The sequence below is a fragment of the Zingiber officinale genome, chromosome 10A (genome assembly GCF_018446385.1).
Source record: "Zingiber officinale cultivar Zhangliang chromosome 10A, Zo_v1.1, whole genome shotgun sequence".
Classification (NCBI taxonomy): Eukaryota; Viridiplantae; Streptophyta; class Magnoliopsida; order Zingiberales; family Zingiberaceae; genus Zingiber; species Zingiber officinale.
Genome location: NC_056004.1, coordinates 511,748 through 532,417, shown reverse-complemented (window position 1 = coordinate 532,417; position 20,670 = coordinate 511,748). Strand labels below are relative to the sequence as shown.

The 20,670-nt window shown below is 35.3% G+C and overlaps 2 protein-coding genes across 4 annotated transcripts; one reads left to right on the top strand and one right to left on the bottom strand.

Moving 5' to 3' along the window:
• The first annotated feature begins 1,913 nt into the window (after positions 1-1,913).
• Positions 1,914-11,372, top strand: LOC122027046 (dolichyl-diphosphooligosaccharide--protein glycosyltransferase subunit STT3A-like). Its single transcript, XM_042585847.1, has 23 exons — positions 1,914-2,123; positions 2,282-2,344; positions 2,828-2,883; positions 2,971-3,042; positions 3,136-3,241; positions 3,344-3,394; positions 3,707-3,802; positions 3,983-4,042; positions 4,118-4,231; positions 4,351-4,437; positions 4,905-5,008; positions 5,102-5,197; positions 5,767-5,887; positions 6,506-6,586; positions 6,672-6,803; positions 6,910-7,191; positions 9,099-9,242; positions 9,698-9,884; positions 9,969-10,066; positions 10,480-10,559; positions 10,642-10,729; positions 10,912-10,998; positions 11,076-11,372. The coding sequence occupies exons 1-23, from the start codon at positions 2,004-2,006 to the stop codon at positions 11,136-11,138; spliced, it is 2,388 nt and encodes a 795-aa protein (XP_042441781.1). The 5' UTR covers positions 1,914-2,003; the 3' UTR covers positions 11,139-11,372.
• Positions 11,373-11,632: 260 nt separating this feature from the next.
• LOC122027081 (probable hexosyltransferase MUCI70) lies at positions 11,633-19,685 on the bottom strand. Of its 3 annotated transcripts, none has more exons than XM_042585913.1 (9): positions 18,974-19,684; positions 17,849-18,067; positions 17,555-17,768; positions 17,227-17,336; positions 16,905-17,104; positions 14,222-14,325; positions 12,868-13,055; positions 12,574-12,773; positions 11,633-12,018 (listed from the first exon to the last, which is right to left on the bottom strand). In XM_042585913.1, exons 1-9 carry the CDS (start codon positions 19,197-19,199, stop codon positions 11,812-11,814), a joined length of 1,668 nt encoding a protein of 555 aa, XP_042441847.1. In that variant the 5' UTR covers positions 19,200-19,684; the 3' UTR covers positions 11,633-11,811. The 3 variants fall into 3 exon arrangements, with proteins under 3 accessions (XP_042441847.1, XP_042441848.1, XP_042441849.1); XM_042585914.1 differs by having other exon boundaries at positions 19,041-19,179; XM_042585915.1 differs by lacking the exons at positions 17,555-17,768; positions 17,849-18,067 and having other exon boundaries at positions 19,041-19,685.
• Between the last annotated feature and the right edge of the window lie 985 nt (positions 19,686-20,670).

Here is a 20,670-nt window from a genome sequence, read left to right as displayed (position 1 = left end):
ATTAAGTCATTTGCGCTAGTATTTATTAAATATCAGTAGACGTACTATGAATTAAGGAGAAAAGGTGATAAAAAATGCAGACTCGGCTAGTTTATCCATATAGATACTCACACTCTTCCTACTTCATTGGAGATTTCAATCAAACAACTGATTCTAGCTCTTATTTACATATAACCAATTGTCTAATATTGAAAGGTATCGTCTCTGATATTAGCTATATGTAGCTATTATGATATATATCTGAACCTACATTACTTGATTTGCCCTTTTATATTATGATGGGTGAACTTGTTCTTCTAACGTGTCAGCTAGCTTCGATAGCATGAGGTTTAAAAGTCATTACTAAGTCTTGGATTCAAGGAGGATGTGTTTTTTTGTTCTTCTTCTTGTTGTTGTCGTCCAATCACAGCCTGAAATTGTAGCTATTTTATGAAGTCGGCAATTCTTGATAATAAGGTGTCGTCGGATTAAGAGCTTGAATCCAAATGTTGAACGTCTAGTCTTAGTGAAAATGGACAGCTAGCCTTCTAATTTTCAGGGTGATATTTGTTGGTTTGCTTATGGCATTGTATTTTGAATACGAGAATCATAGTGCGAATAAACCATTTATAATTGGATTGAAGTCTGTATATAAAAGTTCCGGATACTTATATTTGTTTGAAATGAAAAAATATTGATCCTCTCCAATAGTCTAGGTTACGAAAGTTGGGAATATGGCGCTCTGGTTGATCGTATTTTGACTCCTCGTGACCCTGCAATCACAACAGCATCAGTGTCGAGTCAGGGAAGGGGTCTCCGGCGATAACCTTCCGACTCTCAAGTCAGTCACCGGCGGTGTGTGGAAGCAAAATAGCGAACAGTAGCAGCAACAGTAGATTATGGCATACTTCCACTGAAGCTTGGACCCCCTTTACATAGGGCTCCTGTAGCACGAGTGCACACTTCCAAGGCGTGCACGCTTCCTGAAGTTTTCCCTGAAAAATGTATCAGTAAAGTGTCGATGATATAATATCTTAACGAGCTGATCGCATATCTCTGAAGTGATAGTGGAAGTTTCTGCCGTATGAACTTCTGTTTGAACCGATCGCCGACCATGCCGCTTGTCAACGGCGCATGCTCCTAAAAAGATAATATCCAACTAGCGGTGTTTTTTACTGGGCTGAGCGGGATAGCTGCTTGAAGGCCAACCGCTCGGCTTGGGTTCTTACTTTCTGCTCGAATGAGTATATTATCTGGCTGAGCGGGAAGACCGCTCGACCGACGCTCCCGCTGTCCTGGTCCATGAGTCATTATCTGGATGAGCGGAAAAGTCGCTCGGCCGCTCGTCTATTTCTGTATAGATCGGTCGTACATCCGCCCCGTTCTCATAGTTCTATATATATAAGACCGAGCGGGGAAGTCGCTCGGCGTGCCCTTGCAGATAGTCTTTCTTGAGTGTCGGAAGTTCGAAACCTCGCCGAGCTATTATGATGTCAGTTCGGGTCTTCATTATCCCGATTGAACGAGCATGCTCCCCGATCGACCAGTGGTATAGGGGCGTTTGATCGCCTTAACTCTGATCTCCATCATGACAGTGGGATGAAGCCTCCCCTTATCACCACATCAAATATATATAGGATAAATAAGTTTAGGCATTATTTATTTTCAGGAATAAAAATAATAGATAATTTATAAATTAATTTATTTTAAAAAATATCAAAATTTAAACTCTAATTGTGCTGAAACTCCGAACGGCATCTATCGTCTATCAGCCAGTCGCCAAATCCTGCACAATCCGTACACCAATCTAGACCTGTACAATGCTCCAACCTCTCAATCTCAACCGTATGTACAAACGGGACTTGGACTGAATTGAATCCGACGGGCATAACATCTGCGGAGGTATATAACGAGATTTCGGGCCGGTCGACGAATTGAATCCCAAACGCTGAAGAAGTCATCGTTGGGGTCTCCAGTCTCCTCCTGCCTCCCATCGTCTGCTCCCCTGCTTGATCCAGCCGTCAATGGCGGATCCCTCCGAAGCTAAAGGGGAAGGATCCCTGCGGAAGGCCTTCGGGGGTGTTCTCGGAGTATTCATTCTCCTCCTGATTGGAACCCTAGCCTTCTCGATCCGCCTCTTCTCGGTAAGTCTTCATTCTCATTGATCGATGACCTCCAATCTAGATCTGAAGCGAAGAACACAATACTGGACTGGAGACATGCAGTTGAATAGTTGATTTTGAGATAATAGCGGGTGATGATTCAGTGTTGCATTTGGTTGTTGTTTAAATTCATCTTCTAGGTCATCAAGTATGAGAGTGTGATTCACGAGTTCGATCCGTACTTCAATTACAGAGTCACTCAGGTTTGATTCTTTTCAAATTTTTTTTTTTTTAACTCTTACATCTCCTCTTGCTCCCAGTATTTTGTTTAAACGGGATGATGATAGAACTCCTCTTAAATAATCTTAACGGATTTGTCTTTTGTTTTTATGTTTCTTTTAACATTCTCTTTAGTGTCACAGTTCTAAATGAGACTACTTATAAGATTAAAATTATCCAGTAATAGTTCTACTATTGGCCTATTTGAAGGTTGAATTTTATGACTATTAGAATTGATCTATACTTCCCCCATACACTTTCTGAAATCTTACTCGTTACATTTTAAGAAAAAGGATACATTATCATGCCCAGGCACTGGACGACAAGATTTCATTGACCATTATATCTGCAAACTTGGGACGTGTTGGAGTTCATACACTCAGCACGCCACCTTTTCTAGTCAATTGTCTCACATTCTGTCTCTGAGAATATGCATCTTATACTGTCTTCATATGAACTATTTTCAGTTTCTCACAAAGAATGGAATTTACGACTTTTGGAATTGGTTTGATGATCGAACCTGGTACTATCTAGAGAACATGTCGACTTATTGCAAGAACTCCGATCTTGATATTGTCTTTGAACTCACGTTGTTAGTGATCCTTGGCAGGTATCCCCTTGGTCGTGTAATAGGTGGAACTGTTTACCCTGGTTTAACACTAACAGCTGGTTCCATATGGTGGTATGTTTGTTGGATATTGTTAATCATGAAAAAGCTATAATTCATTGGAATGCTATTTAAGTAATAGGTGCATTTCTTGTTTCACGACTTCAGGCTGTTGAATAACTTGAACATTCCTCTATCAGTGGAGACTGTCTGTGTATTCACAGCTCCTATTTTCTCAGCTAATGCAGCATGGGCTACATATCTTCTCACAAAGGCACCCCCCTCTCATCAATTTGTTTGTTCTTACTTTTCATATTGATATTTGTAAAGATTTTGATAGTTACTTGTTTTCCTATTCTTCTGATGAGAATTGCAGGAAGTCAAGGGAACTGGAGCTGGTTTAACTGCAGCAGCCCTATTGGCAATGGTAATCATGTTCTTACTGTGCTCTTGTTGGTTAGTTGTAACCAACCGTATTTTGTGAAAGAATGCACAACTTTAACCATGTCTTCTTATATTCTTTTTGAATTAAATATGATTATGTTTTATGTAATACTGCTAGAATTCTTCATCTCCTAGGTGGCATTTTAGTAAGATCATTTGCATATATGCAAGAAAATATTAAATTTTCTTCCTAGTTAGGTTTTAGAAGGGCAATTTCTTGCTTATGCTGCATTTTCACATTTAGTATAGTCTTTTAATCTCAGAAAAAGATTATATCTTTCTCCTCTCTGTGCAGGTCCCCTCATATATTTCACGATCTGTGGCTGGAAGCTATGACAATGAAGCTGTTGCAATATTTGCCCTAATTTTCACTTTTTATCTTTATATCAAGGTACAGATCTAGTTGTACTCTATACTGAGATTCATGCTCCTCTTGTAAAAAAAAAAAAAAAAGAGAGAGAGAGAGAGAGAGAGAGAGAACTGAATAGCTCAATTAGCCCATTCTATGCCAAATTTTCTTTATGGTTTTTAACATTTTCTCAACTATTCTGATATCAAGAAATTTATGCAGACACTGAATACTGGATCCCTCTTTTATGCCACCTTGAATGCTCTATCGTACTTCTACATGGTAAAACACACACTTACATTTATTCATTGACTCACCTTCTAAATAGAGTATATAATAGTTTGATGTGTTTTAAAGGTGTGCTCTTGGGGAGGCTATACGTTCATTATTAACCTTATTCCAATGCACGTCCTTCTCTGCATTGTAACTGGCCGTTACTCATCACGTTTGTACATTGCCTATGCTCCTCTTGTAAGTATTTGCAGTTAACATGAAATTGTTTGCTTAGCTGTCGTCTAATTCTAATACATCAATTGTTTTTTTTAAGAAGAGGTGATATTTTTGTAATACAAAACTACTATACTTTACAGGTTGTTCTAGGAACACTATTAGCTTCCTTGGTGCCTGTGGTTGGTTTCAATGCAGTGATGACGTCTGAGCACTTTGCTTCATTTTTGGTTTGTAGCTCAGTGCCATATCTACTTTACATAAACCTCTCATTTTATTCTATTTTTATATGCTTTATGGATGTACCAGCATGTGAGTAGCAAAACTTTGTTAGTTCATTGATTCATCGTACATGATACATGGCTGATGTTAACTTCATTAAAAATTGCACTATTAGTACTTATAGTTACAGTTAGACCTTCTACCACTTTAGTGTTTACATGACATTTCTGTAATCTTATTAGGTCAAATGCCAAGAGGTAAGGAGAAGTTGTATATTTCATTTTGAACCACGGATATTTTTATACATTTTAAATGTTAATACTTCCAAGATGAATTTTGTTAGAATCCAATATGATACATTTTTGTGGTACTATGATAGAAGAGCTTATAGTGCCTCTGTTTTTCTCAGCAACATTAAATATGTAGTTTCTAGAATCCAATATGTTTTTATGTTGATTTGGCCTCTAATCTGCAGGTTTTCATCATTCTTCATGTCGTTGCTTTAGTTTATTACATCAAGGGAATATTATCTCCTAAGATGTTTAAAGTGGCTATGACACTTGTTGTTACAATTGGCATGTAAGCTTACATTATTCTTATGGCAGTTTATAATTCTTGTATTATAAATTTGTTATCATGTAACTATTTCTTCTATGTTTCTTCCCCCTTCAGTGCTGTTTGCTCTGCAGTTTTAGCTATTCTCATAGCATTGGTTGCCTCTAGCCCAACAAAAGGTTGGAGTGGACGTAGCTTGAGTCTTCTTGATCCGTAAGCTTCTGAGTTAATGATAAACATTAGTGACATTTCAATTATTACCAACATTTGGCGAATATGTAAATAGTTGGCATTCATTGCTTGCTTATTGTTTTTAATGTAATTGTTAAGATCATTTTTACAAGGAAATTTACTGAGAATGCATTAGTAATCTTTCAGTTACATCATCATACATTTGTATAAAATATGTAAAAATATTTGCCATTTGTGATATAGTTCTAAAAGTATGAGTCATAATAAAAGTTAGCAATGGCCAGTGGCTTTCTTGGCCTAACTCATGAGAAATTTGATGGAGGAACAACCCTCAAGTAAGGTCCATTTAGCATCCTGTAAAGCTGGCGGTCAACACACTGTACCAATATTTTCTGATACTCAACAGAACTTACATCTTATATTACATGCCACATGTTATGTCAATCATGTGCGTTACTGAGCAATGAATAAGATGTACAATCTGTCTGTTGGTTCACTACATACTAATATTAAAGAATTCTGCATCAAGCAAAATAATCATTGGAATTTAAACAAAAAATTTATCTTGATCCTCCTTTCCTCGTGAACAGAACTTATGCGAGCAAGTACATACCGATCATTGCTAGTGTTAGCGAACATCAGCCACCAACATGGCCTTCTTATTTCATGGACATCAATGTGTTGGCTTTCTTGGTTCCAGCTGGCATTGTTGTAAGTTGTTTTTTTCTCTATAATTTGGTTTTTTTAGTTTCAACTTATGTATTATTGTCTTGTTTTGAAATGTGTGATCATTCATTTTAATTCATTTAAGTTTTTTCATTTTACATTTTGGTGGTCTGACTGGAAAAATATTTTGTACTGCATTTAATCCATGTTCTTCATTCTATTTCTTCCATTACATGAGTTGTATACTTGAAATTCTCTGTTTGAAACTTTTAAATTACAATAGTTATATACAGAAATTTCATTTGTTCAATTGATTCATGTGATGAGATCCTGCTATATCAGTCAGTTGTCATAAACTATATCTTAGAGCAATCAGACCAATCAAGTTAACGAACCATCCCGAATATACTGCCCTCATTTTTATGGGCTAGGTAGAGCCTACTAGTTTTATCTAGCTATCAATTGCAACTATAATTAATCTAATTATATATTTTTTACTCTCAGTAATTTCTACTTTGCTTTTCTTGTTTAATTTGTATTTATTTTTCTGGACACTTTATCTCTTAACATAAAGATCAGGATCTTTCTAAAAAAAATTATGCATTCTTGTAACAGTCTATTAATTTTGCTGAATGAAACTACCATTTTTTCAATGATTTCCAGGCATGCTTTTTACCTCTCTCTGATGCAAGCTCATTTGTGATTTTGTATATAGCAACCTCGGTATATTTTTCTGGAGTTATGGTAAGTGGCACAATTTCTCCTAGTTAATGTTGCTTGTTACTCGTAGAACTGTCACCTTTCTCATTGCCTTCAATGATTTCATCAGGTACGTCTTATGCTTGTTTTGGCTCCTGCTGCATGCATTATGTCTGGCATTGCTCTCTCAGAAGCCTTTGATGCCTTCACACGGTCTATCAAATTTCAACTTCCTAAATTATTTGAAGCTTCGCCTTCTGATGTATGTCAATGAATTTGTCACTTGTTCTTCTCAAAAATTGAAAGTGTGATTTTTTTTTTTGTCAATTGTCCTTTTTTGATATCTATAATTATGATATGAATTCAAGGCAGGGGATACTAACCGTGGCACTCAAGATGAACCAACAAAGGTTGATAACAACACTCCAACAGAAAAAACTGAAACTACTGCAAAGGAAAGACCATCAGAGAAGCATAGGAAGAAAGAAAAAAAAAAATTGGAGAAAGGTAAAGAAATTAAGGAGAAAGGAAAAGAAAACACTGATAAGGTGTCGAATAAACCTTTAAATGCTAAGAAACTTCTGGTACTGCCTTTGGAGGCTTCTGCAGTTGCCATTCTTCTACTGCTCATTCTTGGAGCCTTTTATGTGGTATGCAAATCTCTTGTTCTATTTCTTGTATAATGATTAACATTTAAGCTGATGATACACAAAGAATTCCTTATCTTTTAACCTTCCTGAACTCCTTGTTATATGAAAATGATGTGTTATCATTCAAGGATATAATTTTTAGATCTGAAGTTATGAATAACTGTTATTTCTCAACATGTTCAAAGTTTTACTGTTATGATATGGGATATGCCTCCATGTAGGAGGTGCCTCTCCTGGTGACAAGTTGCTAGAAGACCACAACCATATGCATGACAAAAAGGAATAACACAAGATAGCAATCAATGTATGACTAAATAGATAAATATACGTCTTATCCATTTGTCAAAGTAACATCACAAGGTTTGAGTATAGTCAAGAACGTCTCGTATAAAGAAAGAAAAGTACTATAAGAAAAACATCATTTCTACATATAAAATTAAATCAAGATGCTTGAAAGTAAAATGATAAGAAGAAATGTAAGAAATCAATTTTGAGCATGTTTGAGCATCTCTGAGCAACTCTAACTCTAGCTGAAACTGATTAGGATCCCAAATACCCGTCCTGCAAAATTAGAGGCCAAGGAAACATAAAACTGAGTATAAAGTTGGCTTATTAAAGATTTTGTGTCAAAAGGTGTTGTGATTTACATTTAAGCATTGGAGTTTCACTGAAGCAAATTATCTTTCAATCTTCATATTACTTATTCTAACTACATATATTTATATCTGCATTAACACATTTGAACATTTGCTTTAGCATAAAACAAAAGAGAATTAGGATTAAAAAATTCGGTTCACAAGGACATCCAAGAACAACGAATGTACCCATCAGTCTTGAACCAGCATTAACAATCAAAATAATCAAAACATATCTAAACGCAAACGGAACTCTTAACCCACAAGTCCCTAACCAAGGAAGCAATAAAAAGGAGGTTAGACAATGGGAGGCCTCAGATCAAAACCAATTTAGATAGACTATTGGAATTAGCTATGGAATAGAGAGCCATTCAGCAATACAAGCAAGGGAAGAGAACCAACTCATTCTTACCACAAAGATATTTGAACATGGATGGAGATGGAGATTGATACAATGAAACAATAGCTGCCATTGGGAATCAACCTAGGGAAGGACGACAATTCAAATCTAGCAGCAATAAGGAATTACAACACAAACAGGAAGGGCCTAAGGTTTCCTCGCCCAATACTCAGAACCGGTTGTCCTCCAATCCAAAAATAAAAAATCAGATCTGCTCACTAGATCTGGAATGGATTAAAAAATGGAGCCCTATCCGCAGGCATTGCTTCAAAATCTATGACTGCTTGCCAGTGCCCGCACGAAGGGTGGCCATTGGGAGAGGGAATGATACGAAAGAGAGAGACCAAAAAGAGAAGATCTTGGGAGAGGAGAGAGCTCCTAGGACTGCTGGAGGGGAAAAGTGGCGCCATCATTTGCTGTTGGTTGATGGGTGGTTGCTGTTCAGATCCAAAGCGCAAAAGGGGCAGCAAAAACATGAAACAAGGGATCAAGAGAGGGAGAGAGAGAGAGAACCTAGGATTACCAGAGGGTAGAAGGTTATCACCACATGCTAGCAGATTGAAGGATGCTCTGGGTCACAATCTAGGCACAACGCAAGATGTGTGTGTGTGTGTGTGTGTGTGTGTGAGAGAGAGAGAGAGAGAGAGAGAGAGAGGTGTTTGGGTGTGAGGGCTACTATGACGAGGATGAAACATAAATAAATCCTAAGGAACTCAAAACCCCTAACAAAACACGAGGATCCAACCCAATTATAGACATTGAAGAATGTGTAATATTTTATTTCTTCTATTATGTATTTATAAAACGTTCTCTGTTTCTGGTGTTATCTTTTTTGGATATTTTATCTTGACTGAAATTGTGTTGGCTATTAGGTTCATTGTGTCTGGGCAGCTGCAGAAGCTTATTCTGCCCCATCGATTGTTCTAACATCTCATTCCCATGACGGCCTGCATGTTTTCGATGATTTTCGTGAAGCATACGCGTGGTTAAAGCATAACACTGATGTAGATGATAAGGTTATTTCTCTCCTTTCCTTTCTATTTGTTTGCATGTATCATGAATGTTCATGCGCTTCTTGCCTGAGTTTGTCATCTTACAAAAAAAAATTGGTTATGCTTTTAGATTGAAACTGAATTATATTTTTTTTAATAATTGTAGATTAATCATTTTATACGAGAGCAGTAGTCAAATGTGCTAATTTAGCATTTGTGTCTGGTTATTTAAAGTTGTCTGTAAGAAAGCAACTTCCACTTTGTAGTGTATGCTTAATGTGTGTTCTTGAGGTTCCATATATGAACATGTAAATGCTAACAATTTGATGTGGATTGGATCTAGACAATTGATGTCAAAGAACTGTGACTGTCATTGTTGACAATATATCTGGAATAATACTCATTGTAACCTTTATATATTTGTCTTTAAGATCACACAATCTGCAAGTTCCGAAGGAAGTTTCTTAATTATTGTACAGGTTGCATCTTGGTGGGACTATGGTTATCAAACAACTGCAATGGCAAACCGCACTGTCATTGTCGACAATAATACCTGGAATAACACTCATATTGCTACTGTTGGTACTGCTATGTCCTCGCCAGAGAAACCAGCTTGGGATATCTTCAATTCCCTGGATGTCAAATATGTTCTTGTTGTTTTTGGAGGTTCGTGTTCTGAAATGAGATCTAAATAAATTCAAATTTGTGTCTTTGTATCTTTAATTTCTAGTTTCTTATTTCATTGAGCAGGTCTTGTGGGATACTCAAGTGACGACATTAACAAATTCTTGTGGATGGTTCGAATTGGAGGCGGTGTCTTTCCACATATCAGAGAGCCTGATTATCTTGTGAGTGTCCGAGTTCCATCTTGTACTGCTGCAAATAATACATTGTTTATTGTTATCTTCACATTGTTTTGAAAGATCGACTGATTGTCAACGCCTTAGCATAGTATTACATGAATAAAATACAGTACTGCATTGCAACCCAGTTATACCAGGTGAAACATATTGTTAAGTTTGCATAAAATTTATTAATATCATTCAATACTCTAATTCCTCACTTGTACTCAAACTGTGGTGCTTGTACATCATCTAAGATGTCAATCCATTGAACTCCAACAAGTCTCTATGAGCTTACATATTTGCTCCAATATGTACGCTCATAGACAGTTATATCTGGGTTTAGGAATACATCAATCAGTGCTTTCTTTAATCATGTTAAAGAGATTATTTAAATGCTTATTTTCCTGGCAATATAGAGGGATGGTCAGTATCGAATCGATGCACATGCTACGCCAACAATGCTCAATTGCCTAATGTACAAGTTGTCATACTACAGGTTTGCAATTTTTTTTTTTATTCTAGTGACCTGATACAATGTTCTAATTAGAGTACATTTTCATTCTACCTTTTTATTTTAGGTTTGTGGAAACAGATGGTAAAGGTTTTGATAGAGTCAGGGGGACAGAAATAGGGAAGAAACATTTCAGACTAACACATTTTGAAGAGGTAACTTGTTTTTCTCTAGTTCTCTATGCTAAACTTGTTTTTTTTCCAATTTTTTTTTTTTTTCATTCATTGTTCGAGTTTTGCTGAGTACAGGACTACTTTGTTGAGCTTAATAAAAAAAAAGGAGTTCAGAATTTCTAATGGCATATAACTTAATTAGTTTTTTTACCTTTTTGATCCAGGTGTTTACTACACATCATTGGATGGTTCGAATATATAAACTGAAATCACCAAAGAATAGGATACGTGGAAAATCGAAGAAAAAAACAGTATGTCAAATTGGACTCGTATACTTCTAATTTTGAGTGAATCACTTTCGCATTTATTTGTTATTTTATTTTTGCAGAATCCTAAAACGACTTCTAAGATCAATTCAAACAAGAATGTTAAGAAGAATCCTTGGCAGTGAACTACAATAACAGTTAGTCATATGCATGTCGGAACATTTTACGAGGTAGTTACAGATCAGTGACGTTCTTTTTGTATTTATATTACGAGAACCATGCAATTTTTGACAGGAGAGACAGTTTGGATCTAATCAATTTTCATGTATTGTGTTAATTTACCATGTACAATTTATTGGATCCACATTGAGTTGGAAATGCCTTTATAAATTTCTGCTCATATCAGCAATTTGCGTTCTTGATCCTTGGCTCATCAAGATTTGATTCTTGATTCCTCAAGATTTTCCATTGAAATCTTGCATTCTTCAGCCTCGCCTCCTCAAAAGGGGCGTCGATGAATCGTGTGACTAATATGGTAGAGGTCCCTCAAGGAACAATATCGCCGACAATGAATTATGATACATGTCCTCTAGAAGACGGATACTTTATTACGATTTCTAGAATTAAATATATTCTATCACCTAAGGAAAAAAACTGAGCTTGGAGCAAATAGTTATAAATAATCAATTTTCATAATGGCATTAATTCATAAATTTGTTATGTACAAGTATTATATTATCAATATTCCCTCACGAAATTAATAGATCTTTTGCAATTTGCACTCGAAAATAATTAGTGCTAACTAACTTTTAAGAACATTGCAAAAGAATAAGAAAGAATAAACTGAAACAAAATTTGTCATAATCTTCCAGTGATGACTCTTGGATGCCGGCGTCGGGAACCGGATCTCTTGTCCCTACCACGCCTCGAGGGCGTTTTCCCAGACAGTTTCTTCAACGGCGGTACTTTCGCGATTTTGTCCTGTGTTGTCACGGCGGCAGCAGGAGGTGGGTGGCGCATCGCCGCAAGCGCCTTCCGCTGCTCCAACAGGTCCCTGTGGTATGCCTGCACAATCATCATCGTCATCATCAAACAAATTAGCACTTTATTCCTGTAATAGACATTCTCCGTGACACATAATTAATGAGGCAAACGAAGTCGTACATTTTTCAAGTTAAAACATTACATCGCCTCACAGAGTTTTTCTATTTAAAAATACCTCCAAGAATTTTAAAACCATAAAATTATCTACCAACATTAACAACCATTTTACCCCCTAACTAAAATCATAAATTTATTTTTACCTCCTCCGTGTTGATATAAGAACAGATTAACGGGAACGCTGGGTGAGCGAATCGCCTGTTTTTGCCATATTATTTCATTATAGGGAATAATACATGACTAATATTCACATCACATCATTTTTTATTAAATAACAATGCAAATCATTAGCGCGTGAGATGAGAATAATTTGAAAACATTAAAGACAATTTTGATGGTTTTAAAATTCTGAAAGATTATTTTGAAAAGGGGGTTAAGTTTAAGAGAGAGGTGGAGTGAAAAAATTCCCTTCATTTTATACATATAAGGGTTAGAAAGGTCACGATAAACTTAGATTACCTGAACAACAAAGTTGCGCCTTTCGCAATCCATAAACATGTTAATTGTCCAATCAACTTGAGACATAATCCTATCCCTCACAGTGCTGAAACTGATTTGGTCCCTGGATGTAAAACGATCGACTTCATTGAACCACAGACAGGTGAATAAATTAGTGATTGGCATGTGCTCTCTGATGATCACACATCCCTCCGGTACATCTGTGGTACAGAAAATAATTGGAATCACAAGACATGTAGAGCACAAGCAATCTATTCACAAACGAATCTGTATATATAAACGACCAGGATTTACCACTTGTAATTGGAAGCTTAGATAAAGAATAAGGTGTCAATCCCTCTTTCTTGTAAAATTCAATTTGATGATCTATGGAGGCATTGTCATATTTTCCAGCAGCTTTATTAGCCTCTGCTTCCTCAAATACATCAAAGCGACTGTAGTGCCTAGATATTGCAAAAGTGTGGTTTCTCCTCCACAAGAATCTAATGTAGATTTAAACTAATTTTAGTATACAACATGTACATTCCAATTTAACAGATAATAGATTTTGAAGCATCAAATTTGAGAATAAAATGCAACTGTTTGGATCATTTGTTATTCATACATGAAATGCTAAGCATAAAAAAAATTCGTTTTTACTCCTAATTACTACCACGTCTTTTTGCAGCTCTAATAGATACATCAATGTTTCTCAAAAGCAAAATTTACAACTACTTACAATCATAATACTGGAGCAAAAGGTAATATCACTAATCACTCACCCCAAGCGGCCAATTTCGCCGACCCTACGGTAAGATACAAGTAGGTAAATCATGGAACACATTTTACCCTAGCGCAACAACCATTTGGATGGGGAGATCAGACACTCAGTAAGACATTTTGCACCCGCTGAGAATTGATATCAAGACATATTGGAGTAAACACTCATATTGGTACCAACTGCACCAATCCGTGGAGGCTTCATAATACTGCACTTAGTTGTGCAACTAAATACCCACTACAATCAATTCCATTGATTAAAAAAATGTCATTTAGACTTTTGAAGCCATGGGACATGAATTACAACAATTAAGTTGTATGTCCACAACTATGTGAATGGAGATGAAAATTTTACCCCATCATTGAATTATATGCAAGGTCATTTCATTAGTAATACCTATGTTTTATCACTTGGATCACATAAATAATCATGTAAAAAGATTTTCCTTATTTTACCTCCACTCCTTTAAAGTTAATTATTCAACTTTTACCATCTTAGCATTAGTTATAAATAATAGCTACATCTACCTATAGAAAAGGACAAGACTTTTCACTTTGCAAATAACAGATTCTAGCACATAATAGAAAAGGTCACTTAGTGCATTAGGTCAAGCTACTTTGAGTTTTGGATAGTCAAGATAATTTTGACAACTAGGTCAAAAGTAAACATAATCATGTTACAATAGATCAACCATCTAATACATTGATACAAACATATAAAATTTTTGATAATCTGCCTAGAGTAAAGTACAATATTTTAACAAAGGAATAGGTCAAAATTTCATGGCTGAAGAGAGGCAACAAGCAGATCAATGAACTAAAACTAGAAATATAGGTGATGCAAAATAAAATTCATGCATAAATGGCAAAGACCTTCACTCAAGTATACCTCTCAAGAATTTGATAGGGATCCACAACGAGCTGAAGTTTTCCATCAATCCAAATAGAAAACCGAGCATTTGGGAAAAGTCTATGGAGTAAAAGTTTAGGAATCTGTTAATGTTAATCAAAAAGAAAATCTTTAGTTTTCCTTAGATCATTTCTAACAAAAGAGATTGGTATTGATCAGGACATTTTAACTTAAGGAACATGCTAAGTATGTGTGTTACAAAAAGTATAAACAATTGTAATATAAATTGCAAATTAAAAATGGCATATGAAAGTTGAAAAAGATTATGAACAAACATGGCTGTAGCAAGAGTGAACTCGTAATAGTGTATCTCATCAAGCTTATTAAAAAAAAAAATCATGAGAAGGGACAACCATTTTGCACTTCATGTGAATGTATTTTAGATTTATACTAAAGTTCATTTAAAAAAAATGAGTGAAAAACTTGAATTAGGTGTTGTTGATCATTAAAGAAAATAGAAATCGAGGTAGGACCGCATATATATTGATTTCAAGTAATCGTACAACTTTTTTTTTAAAATTTTCTCCTGCTGATTACCAATTTGCTTAAGTTTTATCCCTTCAGAACCTCTTATTTTCAGCAATTTACATATGAAACTCATCCATCCCTTTTTACTAATTCATTTTTAATGTTCTTATGAGTTGTCTAAATTCTATTTTATATGAATTACAAAATTATTTCAACATTGAATTCATCAATGATCGCAGTGCTAAGCTTGTTGTTTGCCTAGCACTTTCACCATAAATGTATAGTAGGTATTAGGTATGCAACATATAACTAGCAACGAAAATCAAAATGTTTCACAAATCCATAAATGATGAAAGTCATGCACATCGATGCATCCATGATGAAATCAAGAATCTTCATGTCTTTGGTCCAACTACTTCGAGATGTTCATGTTCAAATGACTAAATACTAACATGGTTACACCAGAATCATTAGCAAAAAAAAAAAAAAAATACAATAAATTATGCAAATACAGAAACAAGCTTTATGAAGGTAAAGTATAGGATGTCACCATACAAAATCATCCACATACTAGACAAGATAAGCTATATGAAAAATAAAAACTGCAACCTAGAACTTCATAATGTTTTTATATATTTCACTTGGGGATTCCTCTAATAGTGTGCTTTTTATTTAAAGTTTGTCCAGCTTATAGGTCATAGTTGAGAGGAAAGTATAGCATTCATTTCAAAAAGAGAGCTATCACATCACATTATTCACATCCTGATACAGATTCAGATAAATGAAAGTTTACAAGCAAGTAGAATACAGATTGTAGTTTGGAACTTCAATGTGTTCTATATATTTCATTTGGGGCTTCACTGATAGTGGCAAATGGAGATGTCAGAGAGGAAACTCATTAATGTTGTCACATCTACATGAGGAGGATATACGAAGAGAGACATGCCCAGCCAGTCTTTTGAAAATGAAATTGAGGCCAAAAAACTGTCAAACATAAGTGAAATTAGGATTTCAATATATACTTTGAAAGGATTGAAGTTTTCAAAGGAGAAAAAAAATATATGATATCAGGAGACATCAATTCTACTTTGAGAAAGGGACATCAATTTTATGACAAGAAAGATGTTCGAAGAATAATATATTTAATTGCATCTTAAGTTGCAAATGTTAGAAGGGGAGCCTTGGTGCAACGGTAAAGTTGTTGCTATGTGATCAAAAGGTCATAATTGGAAGATGAAAATTTTGGGATGCCATTAAGTAGCAATCATCAACATATACTGGTTAAGATTATCCTTGAATCAAGAGAAGTGAGATGGAAAGACATTGTAATCTTGGGGCGAGTTGGAAGGAGTGACAATGCTTAAGGTCGCATGGTTGAAGCACTGCAAGCAACGTTGCATAGATGGTGACAAAATGTAGGTAATTGTCAACTAGTTGTATAAAAGAAGATGATGCAACATGGAAGGATTGGCGAAGGTGACATCACTTTTGTTTTACATTACCCAGATCTCTCCTCCAAGATTTATTGAGAATATCATAAGGATACTTCTCAATATTGAGTTGAGAAGAAATTCTTAGATTTCCAGTACAATAATGTTTATTGTACATACCATATCTAAAAAACTGAATTAACAAACAATTTAATTGTTGTTTAGCACATCGTGCACTCAGCATCACTAATACGAAGAAAAAGGCACTAATAAGAAGATAAAGGCAAGGAAGACCACCTGCCTTGTTTACTAGTTTTCCAAACTTGATCGGGGTTGGGTTGCCCCCCAGTCATCTCTTTGATGTTTTCCATATTGAAGAAGACCAATTTATCTTTGGAAGTTTTAAAACATTCTTTCACTATGTATAATTCAATTGATAATTTTAAGAGCTTGTTAGGCTATTATACAGTCTAGTAGTTAACATCAATCAGAAATAAGCTTAAGATACTAAATGAGCTCAGGTGGTACGGTATAGAGGGTGAAAAAACATGCATGTTTTTTTTTATGTTTACTTTATTTCCCCTTATAAAATGCTAATAAAATATGCTGAACAGTTGAACCAGAAAAGGACAATTGAGTTTAATCAGTAAAACAACCAAATCTAAATGGTATCTGGTGCATAATCCTAGATGATAGCTTGAGATGTCAAAAGATGCTAATTGCAGTTAAAGTGATCCAGTTGTAGTAAAGAGAGTAAAATATACCTTCCCATTGCGTCTTGAATCCTCATATGGAAGATTTTGAACCATCACCACTCTCCACAGACCTACTTTTCCAGAATCATCTAGTCCACTAGAATTTCTCATATAGGCTTCAGTTTTTTCATCAACAAACATGTAAAAGCACGCATTCTTCTTTGTATATTCACTAATGTTCTTGGGTTGTTGCATTAAATCATAATTTCCTGGTTAACATGACGAGCAACAAATCAATCTAAATGGGCAAATAGAACCTGGAGAAGAAATGAGGAATGAGAGAAAGAACATAAAAGGTGGAAAGGTCATGGAATTGTCGTTGTATTCATACCAAATATAGCAGAGGCTACAACAACATCATGACATTCTTCCATTTCCAGAAGGATATCATCATCGATATCAAATCCAGTTCCTTGACCAGGTTTCCTTCCATTTGCAAATCTAACAGAGTAGAAAACCTAGTTAAAACTGTGATGAGAATGATAACAGTAATAGGATCTTCACTCCACTTACATAAGCAAGTACATACTACAGAATGAGAAGAGGCAATCAAATACATTTTAGTCTGTAGGTTCATGTAGTTACAATTTGTTATATTCATGCATTTACAATTTATCCAACAAGATTAATGGATTTGTAGGAAGAGCTATGAAATATACCCACAGTGCACAGTCATTGATTCTCTTATAGTGAAAGATTCATTTCTATGCTGTAAAGATGGAAGTCCACCAAAGTTAGAACCCCCTTTTGGCTGATAAGAAATTAAATTATCTTCTGAAAAATAATGTAAATTCTTAAGAACTGGTGATGGAAATGCTGAATAAGGCATGCAAAGCAAAGCCTGCTCTACAGGGATGTAACATACAGGACACGCTGCAAAATAGAAATGACATAGTCAGTGTGACAAATAATCTAAAAGTTGCTATGCATATAGATCAGAGATCATCACATACGACGTGGGCCAGTGTGCCTCTTATCCATTGGTGGAGAAGAAACAGGGAATCTTTCACAAGGATGTGGTGTCGTGCGACGAGAGGGAAGAGAAATAAGACTTATATTCTGTCTAACTGAAGACTCTTCATGTGGAACAATAAATGGGGACTTGAAGCTTTTCATTGAAAGATTTTCTGAATACGCAAGTGTGGTAGTAGAACCTACCAATGAATCTTCATCTGAAATAGTAATGGAGGTCTATCATATGCCATGATGATGCATAATGGAATAACTCATATATCAAAACTGCAAGAAGGTCTAGAATGGGGCATGAAATTGAAAACAACAAAGGAAAAATATTGAAAAATGCAAGGATAATTCATGAAGGAATAGACATCCTTGTGCATCCAAATAGGCATTTATTTTGCATCCAGGATCGGGTTTTGTCTTGATACTTAACTGTAATTTGTATTACCACAATAGAAAATGTCATTTATGAAATAAAAAAACTCATAATCAAGACCATTGTTCGACAGTGACTGTTTAAAATGTTATCAGAATCAACAAACGTCAAGTTAGATGCTATATGACCAGCAATGCGCTATTACTCATGGCAAAGTAAATTTAGTCTTACAATTTACAACAATCAAGGGTATGCAACTCCATATGGAACGCTGCCTGATACAATATGCCTAAGGGCTAAAGAAAACTATTGAGCTCCCTGTCAAGTCCAGAGCTACAAATCAGTCAGGTTATGTCTCCACAATAGGGACAAGCAAATCTATATTGCCACAACTCATCTAATACTAAATTTTTGACCACAAATGATTCAGAAGACGGAGAGGAATTGGGATATAGCATGACAAAACATTGAAAAGATTATGTTACTCTACTCAGAAAATAAAAAATCATTAAAACTCAGGAGATATCACTCGTGAATGAATAACCAACCTCCACTTGACTAGAAAACTCATGATCTCATGGAAGTACAATTATTAGATATTACTCACGAATGAATAACCTACCCACGATTCAATATCGAATACATGGAAGTATGACGTACTAGATATTGCTTATGAATGTAATAACCAACCTACAATTCTGTATCAAGTTAATCACTAGAGATAATAAAACTTGTAACTGACCTCTACTAATAACCGAAACAAACGATAGTACTGTAACTGAAATCATGAGCATCAGTAGAATTCCGACCTTCCTCCTCCTCCCCACAAATTTGTAAATCCTTCCGGATACGGATCTTGAAGCCCTTCGAAGCGAGATCGGTTGAGTTGCCGAAAAAGCACCATTCTGTAGCTGTTGATGCAATGATCCGTTACTTCCCGACCGAAAGCCCAATGACGCTGCAGTCATCGTCCCTCCCTGCCAAAGGTAGACCCGCTCATCTCCCTGATCCTTTGCATAATCCTATCATCAAATGAATCAAAATCTCTAAATCTCCGCTTCCTGAAGCCAGCAGACCAAAATCCGAGACCAGATCTACTAATTCTAGCACGATAAAACTCCAAAATTATCCAAATAATATCCGTTATACGAAATTCTTATTTCCAGGAGGGGGGATTACAGTCAGTCCACTTCGTCACCGCTCCGGGCGAGCGATCAGAATGCCAGTATAAGGGAAACAATTACGAAAGTGAGGAATAGATTGGAAACGAAGTGAAGGATCTCTTCTCTTCGGTTTCCGCAATTTCTCCGATCAATCCGCAGATTAGGCTTTCAGCTGTGGGATTCATCGATCGAAACCCTGGCGATGGTATTCGAGCGTCGGGTTGGAAGCAATTGAAAGAGAAGACAAGAAAACAACCAGCGCTGGTGAATTAAACTAAACTAGGGTTAGTTAAAACATAAGAGATGTTATTTAAAAAAAAAAAGAGGAATATTCATTAAGACACACATAATGAGGAATATGCTTGTGGGCTTTCGATTCGTAGGCTCACCCGATGAATATATTATTGGGGTGAAAATTGAAAATCTAATGGGATGAAAATAAACTTAAAAAATGAATAATAAATGAGTATGAAAATAAAAAATATACCCGCTTCCATTACCGTTGTCACTCATCATCCGCATGCAATCCAAAGACCGCTCGTCGCTCGTTGTCCACAGTGCAATTTCTGAGACCGGTCCTTTGGTTTTTTTTTTAATTTTTTTTTTAAAAGGACTAAAGGGATATTTGTAATTGTGATTAGATCATGAATATAATTTAATCATAATTAATTATGATATTTCATCTTTTTATTTAAATTATAATTTAGATTAGAATAGACTGGTTGGCTGTCCAAAGGTCGTCTCTTGCTCAGATCCGGATTATTTTTATTGGTTGTCCTGATTCAAATTATAATCTAGATGAAAAAATAAATTAAAAAAATCATAACTAATAGTAATTAAATTAGATTACGATCAATCATAATTAGATCCAGAGACAGGTTTATGTAAGGGCTGGGCTGTGCTGTAGCCCAGTCCTTTGACAAAATCATTGAAAAATTTGAATTTCACACCTCTATCTTAAAGTTAACTTTGGTCATCTCACATAAGAAGAACATCTTTCTACCGTACATAACAATAACTAATAAATTTAATTACATAAATATTTTAGACACATATTAATTCACCGTATCAATAATTCTTTCCCTATAAGAAAAATAGAATATATATATAAAAAAATTTCCGTCTAGTAAAAGTCCGTAGTTAATTTTGAGATAAAAATATTACATTTCTAGTTGGATTAAAAAATTATTTATATATTTATTTTAAAATTAATCAGATAAAATTAATTTCAAATAGAATTTTTATCTCTAATCTTATTTTAAATATGTTATTAATC